Raw genomic sequence first — 24,601 nt, 5'->3', positions numbered from 1 at the left:
GCTAGGATATCTTGCATTTGTATTCTTAAATCATAATGCATGTATTTGACTTGCCACTTAGTTATTCACAGTTAAAGTTTTTGCGACTATATACTTAACAGTTAAAACGTTACATTTTCTCGTTCAAAATTACACAATTTATATGGGTGAATGTTTTTTCCACGTCCTTGTTTGGGGGATACAGTGCTTGAATCTGGCAACTTTGTATCAGGGACCGTTGTGGGGATCAGCAACGGCTAATGGCTGACTGGGAGTTCTGGATTAGCTAGCAGGTAGCTAACGTTGGCCAACTGGTAAATCTTTAGCAACATGTGTGCCCGGTGGAAAGCTGTGTTTGTATTGCATGGGGTGAATGTATGTTATGTGTTTTTATTATTTCTGTACGGCGATATGTTGCTTTGATATCTGCCGTTGCTGCTAGCATTAGCCAGGTAATGCTAACGTTATCAGACTTGTAGCTTAGGTTACCAGTGTTTGTCGTTGCTAGGCCGGTCTTGAGTTCTCGTTATGGGCTGCATTTTACGTAAGCTAACGTTCGTTAGCTGATTAATCAACTAAGCAGCTATACAACCACGGTCTATTAACATGCTATGGCTGGCAGAGTGCTCACAACGGCTGTCGCTTGATAACCTGGAATTCCAACGTTGACTATCGTAGTTAACCTAGAACTTTATAGTTGCCGGTTACCTAACGTAACGTTAGCTAGCTAAGTTAACGTTAGCTAAATAAGTGTAGTGGCACTTCGGTTATTTTCTAGCTAACAGAAAAGTAGCTAGGTTACTGTGTAACGTTAAATTCTGCTCTTCATCTTTGGCAAGTAACATTATGAAGAGGTTATTCATTTGGACCAATTAGCTATAGTTGACAAATCCGTTCGGGGCGTGCTGTGTTTTGTGACATCTGGAAAAATCTTATTTCGCTAACGCAGCTAGCTAACTTACGTTAGTATTTCCACGTACACGAAATTGTCAAGTCCACTGAACGTAGAACTGCAGTACAGGTGTCGGTGTCAGGTTAGCTAGTTAACGTTATATCTTTGCCAAAGACTGTCAATAGCTTTGTATTACATCGAGCTTTATGAGTCTCCCAGTTTGTAAGTAAAAATGTGTGTGATGCATTAACCATCAAGGTTGTGAGTCACCATGACAATTGCCTTTGCAGGTTGGTACTAATCATTGAATGTATCTTCTCCAACAGTTTCGGATGTGGTCACTTGTATTGGTGAACTGTTCCTGAAGCTGCACTTGGAAGACCGAGCCTACAAGTGCCAAGCCGTGTGGGTTTGCGTTCCCTCTGCAACATGTCCAAGAGCAAGAGCTCTGAGTCGGTCAAGGTGGTGGTCCGTTGTCGCCCAATGAATGAAAAAGAGCGGGCAGCCAAGTTTGAAAGGGTGGTATCTGTTGATGTCAAATTGGGCCAAATTATTGTCAGGAACCCCAGGGAGGCTTCAGCCAGCGAACTCCCCAAAATCTTCACTTATGATTCAGTCTATGACTCGAACTCCAAACAAATAGATTTGTATGATGAAACCTTCAGGCCCCTGGTGGATTCAGTTCTACTTGGGTTCAACGGGACCATTTTTGCCTATGGGCAGACCGGTACAGGGAAGACATACACAATGGAGGGGGTGAGAAACGATCCAGAGAGGAGAGGGGTGATCCCTAACTCCTTTGAGCATGTCTTCACTCATATTTCACGGTCCCAGAATCAACAGTACCTGGTGAGAGCATCATATCTAGAAATTTACCAAGAGGAGATCAAAGACTTGCTCTCCAAAGACCAGTCGCGTCGTCTGGAGCTCAGGGAGAGGCCTGACACGGGTGTGTACGTTAAAGACCTTTCGTCGTTCGTCACCAAGAGTGTGCGGGAGATCGAACATGTCATGAATGTGGGAAACCAGAATCGTTCAGTGGGCGCCACTAACATGAATGAACACAGCTCGCGTTCTCACGCCATCTTTGTCATCACTGTTGAGTGCAGTGAGTTGGGTGTCGACGGGGAGAACCATATCAGAGTCGGCAAACTGAACCTGGTGGATTTAGCCGGAAGTGAAAGGCAGACCAAGACCGGCGCTCAGGGGGAGAGGCTCAAAGAAGCCACAAAGATCAATCTGTCGCTTTCGGCTCTGGGGAACGTCATATCAGCTCTGGTGGACGGCAGGAGCAGCCACATCCCCTACCGAGATTCAAAACTCACCCGTCTGCTGCAGGACTCTCTGGGGGGCAATGCCCGCACTGTCATGGTCGCCAACATTGGCCCGGCATCCTACAACGTGGAGGAGACCTTGACAACGCTGCGCTATTCCAACAGGGCGAAGAACATCAAGAACAAACCACGTATCAACGAGGACCCCAAGGATGCCCTGCTCAGGGAGTTTCAGGAGGAGATCGCGCGGCTGAAGGAACAGCTGCAAAAGCGTTCGGGAAAGAAGAAAAGGAGGAGGCAGAGGAGGAGGGCCGGGGAAGGGAGCGATGGTGAGGATCTGGAGGAAGGAGAGACGGAGGATGACGATGAAGAGGGGGACGACAAAGGGGATTACTGGCGGGAGCAGCAGGAGAAGCTGGAGAGAGAGAGAAAGGCCATCATGGAGGATCATAGTCTGGTGGCTGAGGAGAAAGCTCGGCTGCTTAAAGAAAAAGAGAAGAAAATGGAAGATTTGAAGAGGGAGAAGGACGCCGGAGAGATGCTTGCAGCCAAAGTGAAAGTAAGCACATTTTGCCACACTTGGTGTGTTCCTGTACATCCAGTATATATCCGATTGATTTGATTTCAGATGTTGTTTCATTGGATTCAACAAATGCATCACAAGTCAGTAGATCTTCTCATAAGTCAATACACCACATTGTTTTCATTTTCATGCAACCCAATTGGTGAAATGTATTAGAGTCAGTTGCAAATGCTTTTCTCCACAATGCGACTTGGAAGTGGTTTAATCATTTTTCTTTTCTTTTTCTTTCTCAATCCAGGCGATGGAGAGTAAGCTCCTTGTAGGGGGGAAGAACATTGTGGACCACACCAATGAGCAACAGAAAATGCTGGAGCTGAAGAGGCAGGAAATTGCTGAACAGGTATACCAAACATCTGAAAAATGAACTTTACTCTCCATTAGAGTAATTGTTTGAAGGTCACAAATCAGTCAACAAATATGTGGTCAATAGTTACAGGATAGTAGGGGATATAATGGTACACACAAGTCACGGTTTGGATCCTACCCTGATTCTCATGAACTTTGAACTATCCACTTGCTCCACCTCAGCTCCATTGATGTAGACAGGGCATGAGTGTGTGTCTTTGCCTCCTTGGTTTTGCTGACGTTGAGTAGGTTGTTCTCTGTGCACCACCCTGCAAGATATCACATCCGTCTGTGAGTGGAAGAAACTTGTAACCAGTACACCTGGGTCCTGTTCTTCAAACAGGGTTAAACCATTCTAGACTCACATGCTGTTATCAAGCTCAAATAATCCTTTTATTTGTCATCCAATTTATTCTAAGTAATGACAACAACACTGTCGGTGCGTCCACATGATACAAGCCTTCCGTGACCGTCATGTTTTCTATCTTAACTGTGTACCACATGACAACCTTACTTTGAATCACAGCTTTAAATTAAAACCGAAGTTTAAAGTGCTCATATTATGCTCATTTTCAGGTTCATAATTGTATTTAGAGGTTGTACCAGAATAGGTTTACCTGGTTTAATTTTCAAAAAATGCCATATTTTTGTTGTACTGCACATTGCTGCAGCTCCTCTTTTCACCCTGTGTGTTGAGCTCTCTGTTTTAGCTACAGCGTGAGACATCTCACTTCTATCCCATCTTTGTTGGGAGTTGCACATGCACAGTAGCTAGGTAAGGACTACTAGCTAGAAGCTAGCGCTGCTAGTGGTTAGCGCTTAGCCACCTCGTTCTCAATGGCAAAACATTGCTACAACACACACAGTTAACCCTAATCTACAAAAGAAATTGTATAGAACTACTTGCATGTCCCTCGTCTGCAGGTATTCCACGCAAAGTTGGATGATATTGCGTTTAGAAGAAGTCTCCCGGCTAATCCTGCCTTGTACTGACCAAAGTTGGAGAAACAGCTAGCTGATGTGGTATTAGCTAAAGTGGTTAGCACACACCAAATGTTTCGGCCGATGACGTAGACGACCCTGCCGATTTTGACCAGCTCACCCAGAGACTGAAGGCAGGATACATTCAGAAACCCGTATCTCACTCAAAACAGCATGGATGTTTTTGTTTTTTTTCAAGTTTGTATGCATGTGGAAGCACCAGAGACACAAAATAACACCCCAAATCCCAGTAAGAGATTTTTTCATAATATGGGCACTTTAAATTTCAGAATGTGCGCTTCTGTGTTTCCAGAAACGGCGAGAGCGAGAGATGCAGCAGCAGATGGAGAGTCGTGACGAGGAGACTCTGGAGCTGAAGGAGACCTACAGTTCTCTGCAGCAGGAGGTCGACATCAAAACCAAGAAGCTGAAAAAGGTAGCAGCTGCAACTTTGGGCACTCAATCTAATTACTTTTTATACATACACTATACAAATACAATGTATTTTATTAACACACGGCACACTGGCAGGGAGAGGGATTTCTAAAGTGCACTTCATGTCCTTGATGACTCAAACATTTTTTTTTTGTGGTTTTCAAACTGTGACTTTTTCAAACCCCGGTATACCTGAAACTGGTAACCGGCCCATGCCTATTTCAAATTAAGGAAGAATACAATATTATCTTTGTTTGTGAATTTGGATAGTCCATTATTCCTCATGACAGTCAGGCAGGTGTCTAAGCCAAATTCTAAGGCTCGATTTTCTGAAAGTCATTTCCATTATGGTAACCCTGGTTTCCTCTCTCCTCCTCTGTCCTCTAGCTGTTTGCCAAGCTGCAGGCAGTGAAGGCAGAAATCCATGACATCCAGGAGGCGCACATCAACGAGCGCCAGGAGCTGGAACAGACCCAGAACGAGCTCACCAGGGACCTCAAACTCAAGTATGGAGCCTGCATATCATACTGTTGGCCTGGCAGGAATACATTAATCAATATTATATCTATTATGAACACCATCTGCTCTGCCAGAGAAGGGAACTTATACTGTAACAATGTCCAACCGGCATCTGATTTCATGCTGTCACACTTAAACACTGACATAATTAAGATTGTTGCCTATTTTTTTTGCAAAGGGATTGGCAATGAAAATGATCTATGTGCACTTCACCTACAGATTTTCCATGCGAACGTAATGCTTAATAAAGCAGATGAAGGAGAAAATGGTTTTCAAGTTGTAATGTTGCGATTTAACGGTGTGTTCACACCAAACGCATTTTTCAGGTCGCGTGATGATGATGTGTCGTGAAGGCCTATCAGCTTTGAGATTCTCCTGCATAGCGTAGCCCTGATGGATCCGAACTCCATTCAGTAAACAAGCATTTTAAAATGAGTTTTCTTGTCTTGAAGACTGAACTGACAAAGCTTGAATTCAGACTTTTTACCGATCGGCATCTGGAATGAACCACTGTGTTTTTATGACAATAGTTTGACACAAATCTAGCACCGGCCAAACGAGCCAGATGCATATGCATGAATCTCTGTAGATTAATGACTAAACCTGTGTGGGCTACACACAAAGAAAGAAATATGCATATGCATTCTTTTTGTCATATTTATAAAGCCACACGTACACCTAGTTCTGTTTTATTAATCATTGTGGATCTGGGCGCACAAGCATGAGCTTAATTTCCACTCCCACAGTTAGCCATAAAATGGACGTAGAAATGCCCTTAAACTCCATTTGCATATTACAGAATGCAGGGAAAACTGCAAGAAGACTGCTTAGTTAAAATTCATTATTTCCTTGGGCTTAAAGTCATTATTTTATTTGATGGCATTGCTGCCATCGGCATTTGGCCTTGCCCCTAAAATAATAAAATTCCAGGCCAGGCTGTTGGTATCGACATTGGCGTCTTGCGCACGTATCGCGAATAAACAAAAACGTTCACGTTAACGATCTTAATATGATCCCACGGTCAAACTGCACGGTGAAAAAGTCGCTTTGCAGTTTGACTTTGTGTAACAGTTTTCATGCTTATGTGTAATAAATAAAACACAGCAGGGCAAGAGTCACAAGGCTTAACTGTTATGTCTGCCTGCCTGCCTGCCTGTCTGTCTGTCTGTTACTGCCTGTCTAATTGCTTGTTTGTTTGTCTTTCAGGCATCTGATCATCGAGAACTTCATTCCCTTAGAGGAGAAGAACAAAATAGTCCACAGGGCTTACTTTGATGACGAGGATGAATACTGGAAAACGAAGCCCATCACACGTATAGAGGAGTAAGATACAGAATAATCCCAATAATCAACATGCTTTTTTGTACATTCTTCATCTGGTTAGAGGTGCTCCAACTTGAGCCTATGTGTTGCGTAAAAGCTTTTAAAGCTTGTATTGTCAATTAAATATGAATGTGTTTAAATCAAATGTTTACAGGTGGAGTGTAGTATGATTTGTAGCACGATTGTCAAAGATGTTTTTTAAGCGTTATTTATGGTTCTGCGGAGGCTCCACGCAGAGCTTTTGCGTAGCCTACGTAAGTGGCCTGAAGTTTATACTTGTGCATTGGTGTGTGCGTCGATCTCTTAAAGAGAATAGCAGGGCCGGTGGGGGTGGGGGAGGTGTGTGTGGTAGAGCGAGTGACGTGATTAGCTTTGGAGCGAGTACCCACTCTAGAGTCACAGTGAGAGAAACAAAGTGTCTCCCCTGTTCTTTCTGATCACGGTGGGAAATCTGTAGCAGGAAAAGTGAACCCTTTCCTTGATTTCATGTTGTTTATGGAGGAGGAGGACCAGGAAATGAGTCGGGGGGGAAATGCAACGTTACCACGCCACGGCCGAGTGACGTGCGTCGCCGTGACATGTAATTCAATTTTTTCGAAAAATGCACGTCAGGCTACCGCGTAGGGTCGGTATCTCCACGTACCTACGTATGTAGCCACGGTGTAGATTTAACGTAGAACCATAAATCACACGTAATAGAGGAGGGCCAACAGGGGAGTCAAACCTGCACCATTTGTCCTTTGCTTCATCCGTTTAAAAAAGGCCACCATTGGGCAGGGAAGGTGGAGGGCAAAGTTGTGTGTAGGGGGACAATGCACATTACATACACATTTTTGTAGAGATGCCCCGATCTGATCTGTTTGCTTATCACTGACGCAGATATTGACCATATTACTCGGCTTAACATAAAATACTAAGAATGAATCGTTGATTAACGCTTGATCAAGGAGAACAGCTTAGGAAATGAGGACTAACATTTCTTCTTTTATTCAATGTGTTCATGAGCTATAAGTCGTAATGCGGAAACAACGTGGATTTATTGCTCAGAGCGTTTAAACACGTTGATAGCTGTTTCCAGTATTTGCCCGGCCCCGACAAGAGCAAAGGAAACGGAGCAAGTGAGCCATGAAATACGATCAGGAACTAATTTTTCTGATTATTCCGACACCGCATGAATGCAGTACAAAATGACCTATTTCTCAATGTTAATTAAAGTAAAGAAAAATAATTTGTGTATCTGCCCGGTGATTCGGATCCGCTCCAAAATGTAAAGTGTTCTTCCTTGGCCCATGCTTCACCCTTTCCTCTATAAGGACAGAACAGTTGATTGCTTCATTGTATGACACATTAATACCTAGTTTTCCAGACAATCCTGTATACACTGTCTCATTCCCTGCGTGTCTGCTTCAGTGACCATCAGATGATGACCAGGCCTTTGTCAGCGGTTGGCTACAGGAGGCCTCTGAGTCAGCATGCTCGCATGGCCATGATGATGAGGCCTGAAATGAGATACAAAGTAAGCTGCACATCCTCCACTCCTTTTTGGCATTGATGATTGTATTCACAAAAAAAACCTCCAGATGAAAAGTCTGTGCACATAATACACCACAGACACAGTGGTCTTGCATTTCCTCATCCTGTTTCACTGATAACACCAGATGGGTTGAGAAACCAAACAATGCAATGCAGCATTAACCGTGTAGGTAGAAGTGAATCAAATACAACAATTCAGTAAATGGATATTAATCAAGCATTTTTACAATGCACAGGAATCCAGAATGTACTGTAGGTATGTTAAATATTTTCCTAAAATGTGCCAATATGAATGCAATTCTTAAATGCAATATATGGATTTTGTATTATGCTCTTCTTCAGCCTTTTGACAATATAGGTTAATCTTCATTGCCAACACATAAAAATGTGCCTCGATTGACTTGTTTTGCTCTGTTCCTCCCAGGCTGAAAACATCATGATGCTGGACATGGATCTGCCCGCTCGGACCACTAAAGAGTATCAGGAGCCGGTTATCGCCCCAAAGGTGGCGGCGGCTCTGGAGGACGCTCTTAGGGATGAGGATGAGATCCAGGTAGATGCCTCAGGCTTTCACAGCAGCTTGGGATCAACCCCGCCCGCCAGCGGCAGCCTCAAGAAACCAAAGTCTGGGTAAGGCAAACTGTCACCTTCAGCTGTCAAGGCCACGAGTAAAATCCATTTTCAAGTGGCATATACTGTGGTTAGGCTGGTGCTTGCTTTATGTACATTTGGTTGGGATGCAAAGAAATGTACATGAAACCTCAACATGTGCAGGCTCCTAACCTTTCTCTGTTATTCCCACAAACGGGTTAACCCTCTGTGTTTGCTCTCTGTCACTCAGTCGACCAAGAACAGGCAAGAAGTCGAGCACCCCGACCTCTCCATTCAGCCTCTCAAGTCCAGGATCCCCGCTTTACCCACAATCCCGCGGCCTGGTGCCCAAGTGACAGCTTCTACAACTAATATCACCGCCAACCTCTCTTTTGCACCTTTCCACTTTGGGACTCAACTTTAAGAGAAGGGGTTTTATGTCAAGATGACAGAATATTGGATTAAGACTAATGCTGCTTTGTAGGTTTTAACTGTAACCACACCACTTATTACTGCTGTCATAAGCTTTTTGATTTTGGAGATTTGAAACCCCTCCTCCTGAGTCAGTACGACACTAGGACAGCAGCCACGCATGAAGCCTAATATCACTCTACACTGTTACCTTTCCCTACATTTGGCTTAATGCCACCGATGTCTTATATACTGTATATATGTCACAATGTTCTTAATGTATAGAAAGAAATGATGGACTGGCACTGCAGTATCCCCAATGCACTTCTTCTTCCTATCTTCCCAGATCTGTGTTGGGTGTAGTCCTCTCTTACTGTAAGTGTGGACATTGGTGGGAGGGGTGGTGGGGTTGATGTGACGACACATGGACTAGGCAGCTCTGCTGTCACCTCTGCCTGTCAGTAACAGGCTGTGTGTGTGTCTGTGTGTCTGTGTGTGTGTCTGTGTCTGTGTGTCAGTGCGTTGTATGTCTGGCCACATATCTGTGTGTCTTTACGTCAAACATTTCAGTTTATGTCAAACAGCGCAGTTCATTTCCATTGTTGGAGCTCTGATAATGTTAGAATGGAGCTTTATTTCTGGCGTGTGTTTTTGTGTTTTGTCTCAAAGGAATACTTCAAAATTTTGGGAAATCGGCTTATTTGCTATTTTTTTGCTAGTAAGACGAGAACATAAATAACACTCGTGTAGTTTTGCTTAATATGAAGCTAGAGATAATTACCTTGAAACACCAGGAAGTCGATGTGACCAGCCCAAAAAAATGTTTCCAGCAAACAACGCCCCAAAAACCACAACATGTCGCTTTCCCATTTCTGTTTATTAGATGAAACAAATGAGCTACAATGTGTTAATTGGTAGGTGGATGGACATAGCTAACTGCTAGCCCTCTGTTTCCAGTCTTCATGCTAAGCTCATCACAAATAAGTGTATTTGCTAATTTTGAACTATTCCTTTAGACTGAAATGCGCAGGCCAGAAAGTGAAGCACACTACAGACGTGTCATAAATTGCTGTAATCGGTAGATGCTGTTCTTCCTGGGGCACACGAGATAGAGGTGGGGAACAACGGGAGAGAGCTCAACACATTTACACGCCCACTATGGACGCATTCTAGGTTGCAGGACATTGCAGTTGGCCACCAGACAACCTAGCAGACCAATGCCAAGCATTACCTGGGTCACTTCAAAGTTACTGTCCCGGGATGTGCCTCTTGATTCATCAGGGTTCCAAGGTGCCTTAACCTGTGTCCTTAATCTCTGCTCCCGTTATTTGAAGTGTGCGCCCACATTCTTCTCGGCTTGTGTTTTTTCATCACTTCATCTGCTCGTTCATTCTAGCATCAGGGAACTGTCACTACGGTCCAGATATTTCTGTCGGAATGGGGTGCGCTCGTTATATGGAGAGGCAGAGCATTTGGACACAGCATTCAACAACACCAGGTTTCTGGGTAAGGGCCACAGGAAGTCAAGGCACGCAGAGGGTGATGCGTTCCCCCTCTGTTTTTTTTATACCTCATTTACCGTTGTGTAGAACTGGTTGGTCTAACAGAACACTAAAACCCCCAGGGGAGTGCTGAGCTCTTGACAGTAGTGGTGCTACAAAACTCAGTCGAAACACTACAGACGTCTTTATCTGAATACACAAATCATTCTCTTTGTATGCCTACAGATGAACACTATGCAGTTTTAGCCTCCCTGGTTCAGCCGGCCTCTCTGCTGCTCTCTGTTCCCCATACTCGATGTACTGTGAGGGGTGTGCTGTCCGCTCGCTGCTACTGTGTAGGGTCTTATAACCCACTGATATTTCAACAGGCCTGGGTCAAATGGCAAATTAAGTCCGGTCAGGTATGCGTGCAGTTGTGTATAGGATCAGTGTCTAGCATCAACCATCAAGCCTGTTTCAGTTGCTAACAATTGAAAGTACTTCAAACTAAAGAATCTCTCTTGCTGTTTGACCCATGTCTGCATACCTTATATATGTAATAATGAATATAGACCTGTTGATAGGCAATCCTCAGTCACTTTTGCAGATATATACAAAAACAAAAAATACAAAAATGGGTTTCCATATTGAAAAAAATCTAACTTATAATCTTTCATTTTTATACACAGATGTAGATATAATTTTCTATTCAGTTTTTTTTTCTTTAAAATAGATTATTGTTTTATTTTTTGATCTTTGTAATTTAATGTTGACATTTAATTTTTTGCATCATACATGTACTGTGTGTCTTCGTTTGTATTCAACAAGGAACAGGCTTTAGTTGTTTGCGCTTACACTTTAAAAATGCTTTAGTCAATATGTTTTCCATACGGAAGATAAAAGCGTGGCTCAGCTGTTGCACATTGTTGATTTGGGGAAGTGTGGAGACTGCTTATAGAAAGCGGAGATTCACAGTTGAGTACATGTTCACTGTACATTTAACTTAAACAAACAATCTTTAGAATAAGGCCTAATTGTTGTAACTAACATTGCAATGCTGTATACCTGATGCATGATTTTAGCAGGCTTCAGTAATACCTTTTGGTGGTGTGAGTATTCATTCATAGGAATTTGGTGAAAATGTGAATATCTTCTGCATCTGTAGCCCATAGCACATCACTGGATCCAAACTCCATATCTAAGACTTTTGTGACCAATGTTTATGTGATGGCGTTTTTTTTTAAAGCCAAATAACGATGCAGATGCACTTCTGTCTGTGGCTGGCCATGTTTTCAACTTGTTTAGTTTCTTTTAATGAATAAAGACAACTCAATGATAACAAAACGGTAGTATGTCATGTCTCTTAAGTATGATGTGTAATGATTCACCAATAGAAATAGAATGACAAGTAGAATGGACATTGATGTTTGCTGTGGTCATTTGACTTGTTAAAGAGAAAATGGCGATTGTTAGTTATGGTGACAACACACGTCAGTGTGGCGGTAAAGTGTATTACACTCGCTATTTTGAGAACTCTGTCTAGGCCTACCGTCCACACTAAGCCGGCGTCTTCCTTTTGCCTGTTTCTTGTTGAAGCAATTAAATCCAGCAATCCTCAACTAATCTCTCAATTTGGTAGAGCATGTTTTATACAGTCTTTGATCTTGACTTCTGACATTTTCTTGAAAAATAAGTGAACTTAATTACCTTCCTAAGACTGAGCCATCTTTAGCCCTTTGTTGAAGTATGATAGCCCCAGAAGAATTCCCAGGGTGCACTGCAGATTTCAGAGCCAGATCTTTTCAGGTCGTATTCTTCTAGGATGTTAGTTAGAAAACTGGCCCATGACACGTGGCCTGTGTATGATGACATTTATATAGGGGATAATATATTTTATTAGTCTGGCTCAACTGATGTAAATTGCTGGGATAAAGCCTAAGCATCAATCAGTGATTCACGTATTGGCTGGATAGCATAACCATCTCATGCTTATCTGTCATCTGTGTTTAAATATATGTTTTTATGATAATTATTTTTATTTTTTTTTAAACATAAAACGCACACCTCACGACATTGACACATCACCTCCCCATCTGAACCCTCCACTCGCCATCACCCCCTCCCTATACATAAATAAAGACAAAATTAAATAATAGCCATAATATTCAATACATCAAACAACCACAAAATAAACAAACTGTAAACCAGCTAACACCGTATGCCTACATCTAACTGCATACATATACAGGTGCTGGTCATATAATTAGAATATTATGAAAAAGTTGATTTATTTCAGTAATTCCATTCAAAAAGTAAAATTTGTATATTATATTCATTCATCACACACAGACTGATATATTTCAAATGTTCATTTCTTTTAATTGTGATGATTATACCTGACAACTAATGAAAATCCCAAATTCAGTATCTCCGAAAATTAGAATATTACTTAAGACCAATACAAAAAAGGATTTTTAGAAATGTTGGCCAACTGAAAAGTATGAACATGAAAAGTATGAGCATGTACAGCACTCAATACTTAGTTGGGGCTCCTTTTGCCTGAATTACTGCAGCAATGCGGCGTGGCATGGAGTCTATCAGTCTGTGGCACTGCTCAGGTGTTATGAGAGCCCAGGTTGCTCTGATAGTGGCCTTCAGCTCTTCTGCATTGTTGGGTCTGGCGCATCGCATCATCCTCTTCACAATACCCCATAGATTTTCTATAGGGTTAAGGTCAGGCGAGTTTGCTGGCCAATTAAGAACAGGGATACCATGGTCCTTAAACCAGGTACTGGTAGCTTTGGCACTGTGTGCAGGTGCCAAGTCCTGTTGGAAAATGAAATCTGCATCTCCATGAAGTTGGTCATCAGCAGGAAGCATGAAGTGCTCTAAAACTTCCTGGTAGACGGCTGCATTGACCCTGGACCTCAGAAAACACAGTGGACCAACACCAGCAGATGACATGGCACCCCAAACCATCACTGACTGTGGAAACTTTACACTGGACTTCAAGCAACGTGGGTTCTGTGCCTCTCCTCTCTTCCTCCAGACTCTGGGACCTTGATTTCCAAAGGAAATGCAAAATGTACTTTCATCAGAGAACATAACTTTGGACCACTCAGCAGCAGTCCAGTCCTTTTTGTCTTTAGCCCAGGCGAGACGCTTCTGACGCTGTGTCTTATTCAGGAGTGGCTTGACACAAGGAATACGACAGCTGAAACCCATGTCTTGCTTACGTCTGTGCGTGGTGGTTCTTGAAGCACTGACTCCAGCTGCAGTCCACTCTTTGTGAATCTCCCCCACATTTTTGAATGGGTTTTGTTTCACAATCCTCTCCAGGGTGCGGTTATCTCTATTGCTTGTACACTTTTTTTCCACCACATCATTTCCTTCCCTTGGCCTCTCTATTAATGTGCTTGGACACAGAGCTCTGTGAACAGCCAGCCTCTTTAGCAATGACCTTTTGTGTCTTGCCCTCCTTGTGCAAGGTGTCAATGGTCGTGTTTTGGACAGCTGTCAAGTCAGCAGTCTTCCCCATGATTGTGTAGCCTACAGAACTAGACTGAGAGACCATTTAAAGGCCTTTGCAGGTGTTTTGAGTTAATCAGCTGATTAGAGTGTGGCACCAGGTGTCTTTAATGTTGAACCTTGTCACAATATTCTAATTTTCTGAGATACTGAATTTGAGGTTTTCATTAGTTGTCAGTACTAATCATCAAAAGTAAAAGAAATAAACACTTGAAATATATCAGTCTGTGTGGAATGAATGTATACATTATACAAGTTTCACTTTTTGAATGGAATTACTGAAATAAATCAACTTTTTCATGATATTCTAATTGTATGACCAGCACCTGTATAACCTCAGTACATGGCATCCTAGATCTTAGGTACTTCCCCCATTTTCCACTGTAATCATTCTTGCAGTTCGCATTCACCTGAATGACATTTTCTCAAACACTGCCACTTTCTCCATCTCACAAGCCCATTCCTGGATTGAAGGTACCCCTTCGTTCCCCCTACTCTCAGAAGGATGTTTGGCTATCGTTAAACCGGTTTGGATCCAACTTCTTACGTGCTTAATCCATCCATCTTAAAATAGACCCATCTCCCAGAACAAATAGTCTTGGGCTGAATGGAACCTGGGTCTCTGCAATCCGACATAGGTTATCATGTATCCCTGTCCATAACTCCTGGACCTTGTCACAAGACCACAGGACATGGAGCAATTTGCCATCCTCCGTCTTACATTTCCAACAATTTGGTGTGTCTCTTAATCCAAGTCTACACAACTTGGAGGGGGTCCAATAAAAGCGACGCATAATCTTAAATTGAATGAGGCGGACCCTGACATCGCGTGACATAGTTTTAATATTCCTACCCATTCTGTCCCACTTCTCATCTAGTGTAATACTCAAATCCCTTTCCCATGTCTTTTTGAGGGCTGACCAGGCTCCATCCCCCAGGTTATGCATAAGCATAGAATAATACCCAGAAGCCTCATGACCTTTCCCAAAGTTCTTCAACACCTTATCTAAACATTCTGGTGCCTTCGGAGCTGAGGAACTGGATCAAAAAATCCCCAGGAACACATGGCGAAGTTGCAAATATCAAAAAAAGAAAAGAGACCTAGGGATTTCAAATTGCTGTACCACATCCTCGAAGGATTTCAATAGATCTACCAATACATAACTTTTAGCATTTAGATATGGCTCCAGTTCAAACAGCCGGGCCACTTTGGTCCAGACTACTTTTAAGTGAGCAATTATCGGATGTGAGGGTTTTGCCTCACCATACAGGTGTTTAAATATTAAAGACAAATATGGAATTTGAAAGTGAACTGACCCCAACCATTGTGCAAAAAAAAACTCATGACAGATAATTTGCCAATAAAATAAAATAATTACAAAGATAAAGCCTGCAATGAGATCAGATTGGTTGACCTTTTTCTCTTGAGGCGCTAATGTGAACAGCAGCTGCTGTCTTAGCTTATCCAATGATTTCATTTGCAACTGGACTCTTTATAATGGACTTTATTAACAGCAGTCAATAATACAGCTCCGTTTTTAAAATCAAGCTATTCATTCTCACCCAAACTCATTAAGTGCAAAAGAACCCCCCCCATATAAATCCATCATGATCATATACATTCAGCAGAGAATCACAAATGCACAACAACCAAAATGAATGGTACTCATGTTGAATAAAGGAATGGTGTAGCCTACATACAGTACTCAAAGGCAGATCCAGCAGCAGTAGAAATTGTAGAATGGCAGTGAAGCATGACATTACACTCAGAAGGGATGGATGTTTTATTTTGGATGTGAGCCGCTTTATTTTTTCCTCCCTAGTGTGTTCCACCTAGTCCCCCCCTACTGTGCTGTGATTGGCTGGTACTTGTTGCTTTGACGAGTCTTGTTACTGACTGATAATCTGGCGACTGATCATCAGATTTCCTATTGTGTGTGTGTGTGTGTATATATATATATATCCATGATCTATGCTTTCACAAAGTTGGTGGATGAAGCAGTAAAGCTATAGTGCGTAGTTTCTGTCTCCCCCATGAGGAATTCTAAGTAATGGCAACAACACTGTCGGCACATGCAGATGAGGCAAGCCTTCAGTGATCGTGCGCCACCCCCACCAAGCAGTGGCTAAGTAGCGTTTATCCCGTCAAATCAAGGAGGACACGGAGGATTAAAAAACATGATGGACTCTTCAGAAGATGTAATTATCTTGTAATGTTTATGCCCTCCTCGTCTCCAAAGCTGAATGCTGCCGTTGTTCTTTCTCAGCGTTGACGGAACACGCATCACTCGAGCTTCCGCGAGCCGCGGCTGGCTAGTTAGTTAACTTGCTAATTCCACCATGCTTTAAAGGTGCACTAGGAGTTCCTGAATGGTTTCAGTGCAATTTAATTTTTGTCTCAAATTGTAGGCATCTCTCCTTGATCCGCTAGCTGCCTGCCCCCTGAATACACTGTGAAAAAGCCCGGTCTCGGGAGACAACACAGGGCTCGTAAACGTCAAACAAACATTAGAGGCATAGGCTGTGCACCAAAATACAACAAACTACTCCAGCCAATCATCGACAAGATGGTTGGGGGAGGGGGTGGGGGTTAGTGACAGCTAGTCAGTTAGTCACATAGACTGTTAATGGACAACGCATCCGGTTCGGCGAAGTGCTGCAAATGCAGAAGTGCCTTAAACCTGCATTCTATCTGAATTCCAGCAGGGGGCGACACGTGCGGTTGCAAAAGGAGTTCGGTTTCGGTACAAGTCTATGAGAAAGTGACCCACTTCTCACTTGATTTATTACCTTAGTAAACATTTTCATAATGAGTTTATGGTCTCAATCGCTAGTTTTACGTCTTCTGCAACACAGAATGACGGTCGGTTTTGTTTGGAATTTACTTGGAACATCAACAGAAGTGACCATGCAGGAACTCATAGTGCACCTTTAAGTCTACACTGGTTACAGAAAATGAGCCGAACAGCGGGCTAATGCATTGCCGTTAATGCATGGTGGAATCAAGCTAGCTAGCTAGCTAACTAGCATCTAAATGAGTAAAATGTAACAACTTTAATGTTTTATTAAGACAGGCTTGTCACAGCGTAGGAAAGCACATTGCTATCGCCAGATGAGTGACAACTTTGTTCGGCTCATTTCGTTTAACCAGTGTAGCATGAAAACATGGAAGCTAATTAGCTAACTTCATGTATGTATGTCTAACTTAGCTAAAATGAGCCAAACAAAGCAAGTTGTCACTCATAATTTCACATAGCATCCAATCACAAGGACGCTTCGAGGCAATGTACTAGCCACTACTACTACTTCTGGGAAGAAAAAATAAAATGCATATTCACCTGGCCTGATAAGGACCTGCTTTTTGGACACAAAACTCCCATTCAGTGTAGGATATATTACAAATATAAGCTGCACGTATTCAAATTCCTCGAATTATTGTGATCACATCCAAAATGTATGTAGCAAATGCAAACTTTTGGGAGAAATCCAAAGCTTTTCATGATAAATAATACATAAATAACCACAAGTGTCATTTCATAGGAGTGGAGCAGTTTTTGAAAGGAAAAAACAAATAATTTCTTCGGATGAATGACTTGCAGTTGATCTGCCGTTTCCTCTTGAGCATGTAGTCCATGCAACGGAAGTTTGGCACAGAGGGGAGCAGAAAGTTTGGTACAAAAGCAAAAAGTACAAAGGAATAATGCTCCATTTAACTAGAAACTAGAAGAACAGAAGATGTGATAAAAGATACTCCTTTTACTTTTCAAAGTATCTTCATGTTTATGATTCACAAAACATACGATTGCATATGTACACACCACTTCAAGTCTCATAAAATTCAAAAGAACCCCCCCTAAAAAGAACCAACAAAAACAACAACAACAACCAATGACAGTACAGTTAAAGAAAAACCTGCACACTGTCACTCATCTAAAACATTAGTTATGCGTTTTATCATGCTGGTTTATTTATGTAAATTGGAATAATAGTAAGTATGTGAACTTTTATGGTCATTCTCTTTTTGTTAGGAGAATATGATGGGATGTAGAGAAAACACTGAGACTGCCCTTTGGATACACATGTAAGGATTTAGGACAGTTTCATCTCCATATGACAAAGTCAGGAAACAAAGATAGACTTTAAATCATACGATGAAATATATGCATAGAAATGAAAAATTCCAGCCTTCTATTAATTCAACTAATCTAACAATGCGCGAAATGATGAGCAACCCTTGGCCTTGGAAAAGTTACATTATTAAATGGACTGAGGGATCAAGACAAAGCTACCCCTTTTATTTGGAAATCAGTGGAAATCATCGCAACCATCACACCATCTTGGTCACTGGCCCTAGCTACAATATAATTAAATATGTAGAAAAAAAATCTCTGTGAATGCACATTTTCGTCCCTCACAAAGTTGACCTTTGGGCCCACTCTGTCTTCCTTTCTAGAAGTAGACCATCCCCATTAGATGACAACACACACCACCATTTGCGGACAAAACGAGTTCCACACGACTTACACAATCAATGTATAATCTCTAACTCGGGGCACAGCTGTAAGTAGTGGACAGAAAGGAGCTGGGACAGTCCTATGCCTTCTGGTCTCTGGGTAAGCTGCTCTCTCCGCCTGCTGCTACAGTGTCTGAACTCGACGTGCGACGTCTGGTCAGCCACTGTAGCCTAAACAATGACGGTTCACTTTTCTCAGCACCACTAAATCGCCTTTTACACGCTGAAGATACTCAGGCCACTGATAAGTTGTTGTTAGGCAACGCTTGATTGGCATGTTGGATATACAGAGGTGCAGAGCGAATCGATAAAACTGTGTATGCCTTACGTACTTAAATCTATTTATATTTTTTGCACCTCAATGGAGACACAGGGCTTACATCAGTGACTGTTTGGTTGTCTGAAACATTGACCCCACTTCCCCCTCCACCTCCACTGGATGAATTGTACTGACTCTTTTATAGTGCCAGGAAATTAGTCCGTAAAGAACAGTGGGAGCCGGGCAAAAAGAGGAAAAGGAGTTGGAAAGAGAAGAGAAATGGATGATGGAGAAGACGAGAGCAGGTGAGAGAGTTGTCCTGCCTAGGGCTGGGTATCGTTCAAAAAAATCTTCGATATCGGTACCAATACCAATACCGTGACTTCGATACCGGTTCCCGGGCGAAACTTTTTTCGATACCAATTTTATAAAAATCCATTTTAACAAAAATAAATTACATTACAGCACAAATCTTTTTTTTATTTATTTGTCAGGTCCTACTACCTGAGCCCCGTCTCTGTGCGTAACGTAGAGTTTTTCCTGCCTGCCTATACGACGTGTAACGTAAGACAGCCAAACAGCACCATTACTACATCTTGGTGGAAGCATGCGGCCTGCTTATTGGCTCACTGATGCCGATGAGATTTATTCCTTAGGTATTGAAATTTGGTATTGAAGGACGAGGCATTTTTCGATACTACAGAGGCAATTCGGTCTGTGGCTAAAAAGTATTGAATTCGGTACCCAGCCCTAGTCCTAGTCCTGCCTTGTACAGGTGGTGGAGGGGTTGTAACAGAGACTTCAGCCTCTGCTGGGTCGTTGCGCTCAGCTCCGAGCTCTGACTCAGAACACGGCTGTGGCTCATTTCTCTCTGTAGTACAGCAGGTACATCTTCAGTGGCTCGGGCAGCGGCAGGCCCAGTATCCTCTCTCTGAGGACGTTGACGGCCGGCTGGGGTCGGAGCAGCTCCCCGGTCTCCTTCTCCTCTTCCTCCTCATGCTCTTCCTCTTCGTCTTCTTCCTCCACTGTCTCATCCTCCTCCACCACCGCTGGCCCTCCTGCTCCTCTCCCCGCCCTCCTGCTCCCTCTCATCTGCCGCCTCACCTCCCTCTCTCCCGCCGCCGCCTCCTCCTCCTCGTCCTCCGCTCTTCCTCCCTGGTTGTTATTGCTGTCCAGGGGAGCGGGGCCAAAGCCACTGCTGGCCACCACCTGACGCGTGGCCAGGACCAGGGCGTTGCAGTGTCGCCGGTGGACGCGTCTGCGCTTGAAGCGAGGGCCGTACTTATGGAGGCCAGCCACCGCCAGACCCCTGCCTACGCTGAACGAGGAACCGCGGCCGCGCGATTGGCTGTCTCCTCCGTCGGTGGTCACTCTGAGGGTGTGGCGGATGCAGATACGAGCCAGCTCCTGTAACGTCCGTACCTCATACTTGGCTGCAGAACCACGAGAAAAACAGAATGGAAAGGAAAATAGTAAGAAGAAAAGTGAGAATTAGACACATAGGCAAGGCAATTTTATTTGTATAGCACATTTCAGCAGCGGTGCAATTCAAAGTGCTTTATATAAAACATTAAAACACAGTTAAAAATAATACAAATTAATACAAAATTAAAAATAGTTAATAAAAAAATTCAAAACAATGAATCGAAACAATTACAGGAATAAAAGAATAAAATTCACAATACAGTGCAGTGCAAAGATTTAAACAAAGGCAGTATCGAAAAGAAAGGTCTTCAGCCTTGATTCCTTGATACTATATGTATCACTATCAGAGGTGGAAAGAGTACAAAAATATTCTACTTCAGTAAAAGTACTATTACTTTGATGAACTTTTACTCAAGTACAGGTAAAATTACCGGTATAAAAATCTAGTCAGAGTAAAAAAAAGCAGCTAATTTGAAATTAGGGTTGGGTACCGAAACCCGGTGCAAATACAGCACCGGTGCCTAAACGGCCGGTATCTGCCGGACCGAATCGCAGCGCACATTTCGGTGCCTCATTTTGGTGCCAATTAAATGCCTTTTGTGCTGCCCTCTGATGCTCTGAAACAGACGTTAGAGGCCACAGAAGCATTGCTGCACGTGACGCTAGTTAACACTACACTTGACAGCAGGTAACGTTAGCCTACCGTTAGCTAGCAAACAAAGGCAGTATCGAAAAGAAAGGTCTTCAGCCTTGATTCCTTGATACTATATGTATCACTATCAGAGGTGGAAAGAGTACAAAAATATTCTACTTCAGTAAAAGTACTATTACTTTGATGAACTTTTACTCAAGTACAGGTAAAATTGCCGGTATAAAAATCTACTCAGAGTAAAAAAAAAAGCAGCTAATTTGAAATTAGGGTTGGGTACTGAAACCCGGTGCAAATACAGCACCGGTGCCTAAACGGCCGGTATCTGCCGGACCGAATTGCAGCGCACATTTCGGTGCCTCATTTTGGTGCCAATTAAATGCCTTTTGTGCTGCCCTCTGATGCTCTGAAACAGACGTTAGAGGCCACAGAAGCATTGCTGCACGTGACGCTAGTTAACACTACACTTGACAGCAGGTAACGTTAGCCTACCGTTAGCTAGCAGCTGGATTAACCACGATTAAAATAATGACAGCTAAACGGTGTAAAGTGTGGCTGTACTTCACAAGACTTCAAACAAAACATACTTTAGTGAAAGTAAAGATTTTAAAAACTACTTTAAAAAAGTAGAAGTACGCAAAAAACCTACTCAATTGCAGTAACGTGAGTTAGTTGTTACTTTCCACCTCTGATCACGGTTCATATTTAGTTGCATTTGTTTTTATTTAGATAAAGGTCAAAATGAGACTCACGTAGTGGGACAGCCTTGGGTTTGCCATTTGTGATGTGTTTAGGCAACACCAGAGGAGCGAAGGACACAGAAATGATCTTTTTGGTCTCCCAGCTGTTCAGCCCTGTGCGCGTGATCTTGGTCAACTGCAGAAAATACAACAGGATGAAATCACATTCTTTTCTTTTCAGTGTACTTTTTGTTTCAAAAGAAGATATTCAACATTGGAAAAGCTGCTGAGATCATTACCAAGACAACATTTACTAACATGTCCAGACACTAAATAAAAATACAGACACACGTGAATAAATATGGACAGGGAGATGACAGTGATATAAAAGAATATGCCCCCTTTTAGCAGTATATAAACATTTAATAAATGGTTGTTAAATCCTATAATATAGTAGGCGTTAACGTAACAAGTATAACCTCTCCTACAAGAGGTGGGGGTGTGTGTGTGTGTGTGTGTGTGTTATAATTTATTATTAAAGGGATACTTCACCGATTTAGCATTTAGCTTTGTATCAGTAGAAACCCGGTAGTATTTTTGAATGACCGTGCTTCCCTCCCTCATGTCCCCCTGTGAGGGGAGATCTCTGTATTGTGGGTCTGGAAAAAAGCATTCTCCAAAATTCCACGAAACAAAACGAGTGTCAGCCATCTTGAATCCTAGCGTAGCTTTAGTGGCTTCTCAGCATCAAAACTTTAGATAGATAGATTTATTCATCCTGAAGGAAATTTTAGAACAATTATGTGCATTCAAACTACCGCACACGTGTACCAACGGGATACATTGGTACAGATCGGAGATATGCAGGACACTATTACAGACGGAATACTCGACACAGCTTCGCCCGCCTGCTATGGAGACCAGCGGTACTGATCGAAGCCTCTGGCCGGTAAAGGGACATCATCAGCGGCGGACGTTGAGCGAGTTTGCGGGTCGAAAACTAACGTTAGCCGGCCATCAATCCTGCTTGCAAGTGTCCACTCATTAGACAACAAACTGGACTACATCCAACTTCAACGAAACTCCCAACGCGAGTTCAGAGACTGCTGTGTTTTTGTTGTTGTGGAAACAATTGCTGTGGACTATGCATCTACCGCTCTGTCGCCGGGTAAGACTAGTCGAGGTGAGCTGTGTTAACACGGACTGCCTGCCGCAGAAATGGGGGTGCTTGTATCCAACTAACTGCTAACTGCTGGTGGAGTTTGTGACTGTTAAATGCCGACCATTCTACATTACACGCAAATTTGTACCAAGCACTAATGCTAGTCGCTAGCTATGTGTTAGCTGAACCTTACGGAGGTTATCATGTGTACTAAATGTAGCCTGTTTCGTAGGTCGTTTTTATATAATGTCGTTTTCATATATTTTAATTGTGTAACCAATTGAGCCACGGTGAAACGTTGTTTCGTGTATATGGTTGAAATGACAATAAAACAGACTAAAGTTGAGTTGACTGTCTCACCGTCTGTCTGTAACGGTAGGCGTGGCTTGGGGGTAGACGCTAAAGCAGCGAAGCAAGTGCATTCTGGGATTTGGTGTCTTTCATCCACATGAGCCAAAAACACATTTTATAGCTTTTCTCGGCCTAGAAGCCACCAATTTCTAAAAAAAATTCACATTTCTACTACATAAGAGACCCAATTTAAAGATATATTCATCTTTCCAACGGTGAAATATCCCTTTAACTGCTTTCAATTTGTTATCAATTTGTATTAATTTTTGACTGTGTTTTAATGTTTTATGTAAAGCACTTTGAATTGCATTGCTGCTGAAAAGTGCTACACAAATAAAATTGCCTTGCCTTTTGTTAATAGAGCAGCCTCAACTTAGGAATTATAGTTGTTAACAAATAATAAACATTTATATCTGCTTAAAAATTCACATTTCAGTTATGTTCTTTAAATGCTAAATAGGGGGACTTTAAGTTAGTTTAGCCTAATATGCAGATCTGTGCTATCCCGAGTTTCTCTGGAAAACACCAACCTTTTCCTCAAGAGGCATCACCAGGATGCCCCCCAACTTGAGCAGGTTCTTCATGTAATCCTCATGCTCTTTCTGCACCCCGGCCCCGCAGTACACCCTGTCATACTGACGGCTCTCTGGAGGAATCTCCAGGCAGTTACCCACAACAAAGGATGGCTCACAGAATTCAAATCTGAACAGAAACACGGGAGCAATAGAAAACGGTACAAACAAGAGTAAAAAATGAGAAACAACTAGAAAATGCATTTACTACAGAAAAAGCTTGTCAATGCTGAAAAGCCAAATTGTTAAAGCTAAACTGGATTGCAGGCATAATTGAGTTAGAAGAAGGTGAAGTAGTGAGAATAGTTGGAAAAGTGGGAACGGTTTTAATTAGTATGAATTTCATTTAAATGTTGAATAATACCAATAATTTATTTAACAATATTTGAATATTTCAAGGTTTTTTTGAAAAGAAAAGTCATAGTATAGCATGTTGAAAAGTTATAGTATGGTTTATCGAAAAAGGTCATATAAAAGTCATAGTATAATATGTTGAGAAAAGTGATTAAAAAAAAAAGTCATAGTATAGTATATCGGAAAAAGTCATAGTATAGTCGGAATATGTCGGAAAAAGGTGATAATAAAGTCATTCTACAGTATATTACTTTTCTCTTCATCTATTTGAATTCCTCATTCCTATACAGTAGGTCTCTACCAGATTTGAACACTCAACCTTCTGTCTTCCAATCTAGCTCTCATCACCCTAGGCTATCTGACCTGACACAAAACATACGTTTATGGCATATTTGACTCTTCCACTTAGTATATTGGACCTCAAAACTTATATGAGATTTAACAACTGAACCTTCTGTCTTCCAATTAGACAGAAGAGTGAAAAAAGTCATAGTACAGCATGTCGAAAAAAAGTGGTAAAAAGTCATAGTATAGTATGTCGAAAAAAGTCATAGTATTGTGAGACTGAGATTAAATGAAAGAGCCCTGGTAAACTTCCCATTGAAGAAGCCTGAAAAACAAAATCAATATAATGACCTCATCGTGAGCACCAGAATGCATTTGCGAACATATTGATATATAATTTGTGAGGATAAAATAAAAAAATTTGGGAATATTAGCAATTTGAAAAACTGTCGAGGATGTTTAAGAAGAGCTGTCAA

The 24,601-nt window shown here is 42.1% G+C and overlaps 2 protein-coding genes across 4 annotated transcripts in view; one reads left to right on the top strand and one right to left on the bottom strand.

Moving 5' to 3' along the window:
* Nucleotides 1–181: 181 nt before the first annotated feature.
* Nucleotides 182–12,345, top strand: kif3b (kinesin family member 3B). Of its 3 annotated transcripts, none has more exons than XM_078254255.1 (9): nt 182–293; nt 1,198–2,704; nt 2,967–3,068; nt 4,368–4,490; nt 4,877–4,995; nt 6,215–6,331; nt 7,742–7,847; nt 8,289–8,494; nt 8,706–12,345. In XM_078254255.1, exons 2-9 carry the CDS (start codon nt 1,301–1,303, stop codon nt 8,809–8,811), a joined length of 2,283 nt encoding a protein of 760 aa, XP_078110381.1. In that variant the 5' UTR covers nt 182–293; nt 1,198–1,300; the 3' UTR covers nt 8,812–12,345. The 3 variants fall into 3 exon arrangements, with proteins under 3 accessions (XP_078110381.1, XP_078110382.1, XP_078110383.1); XM_078254256.1 differs by having other exon boundaries at nt 184–272; XM_078254257.1 differs by having other exon boundaries at nt 252–354.
* Nucleotides 12,346–15,476: 3,131 nt separating this feature from the next.
* The window catches only part of pcmtd2b (protein-L-isoaspartate (D-aspartate) O-methyltransferase domain containing 2b), a 16,707-nt gene continuing 7,582 nt past the window's right edge, over nt 15,477–24,601 (bottom strand). Inside the window, exons 5-7 of the mRNA XM_078254254.1 lie at nt 23,445–23,616; nt 21,474–21,597; nt 15,477–20,080 (exon numbers count right to left, since the gene is read on the bottom strand). Of these exons, the coding sequence (XP_078110380.1) occupies nt 19,509–20,080; nt 21,474–21,597; nt 23,445–23,616 (868 nt within the window). The 3' untranslated portion in view covers nt 15,477–19,508. The remainder of the gene's footprint in view (nt 20,081–21,473; nt 21,598–23,444; nt 23,617–24,601) is intronic.

The sequence above is a fragment of the Sander vitreus genome, chromosome 7 (genome assembly GCF_031162955.1).
Source record: "Sander vitreus isolate 19-12246 chromosome 7, sanVit1, whole genome shotgun sequence".
Classification (NCBI taxonomy): Eukaryota; Metazoa; Chordata; class Actinopteri; order Perciformes; family Percidae; genus Sander; species Sander vitreus.
Note: the sequence above shows the minus strand (reverse complement) of the source record. Positions and strands in the feature narration are given on the sequence as shown.

Coding starts and splice junctions, on each gene's coding strand:
- kif3b (XM_078254255.1), top strand. CDS start 1,301: ATGTCCAAGAGCAAGAGCTCTGAGTCGGTCAAGGTGGTGGTCCGTTGT. Junction 2,705..2,966: donor TGCTTGCAGCCAAAGTGAAA/GTAAGCACATTT, acceptor TTCTCAATCCAG/GCGATGGAGAGTAAGCTCCT. Junction 4,996..6,214: donor ACCAGGGACCTCAAACTCAA/GTATGGAGCCTG, acceptor TTTGTCTTTCAG/GCATCTGATCATCGAGAACT.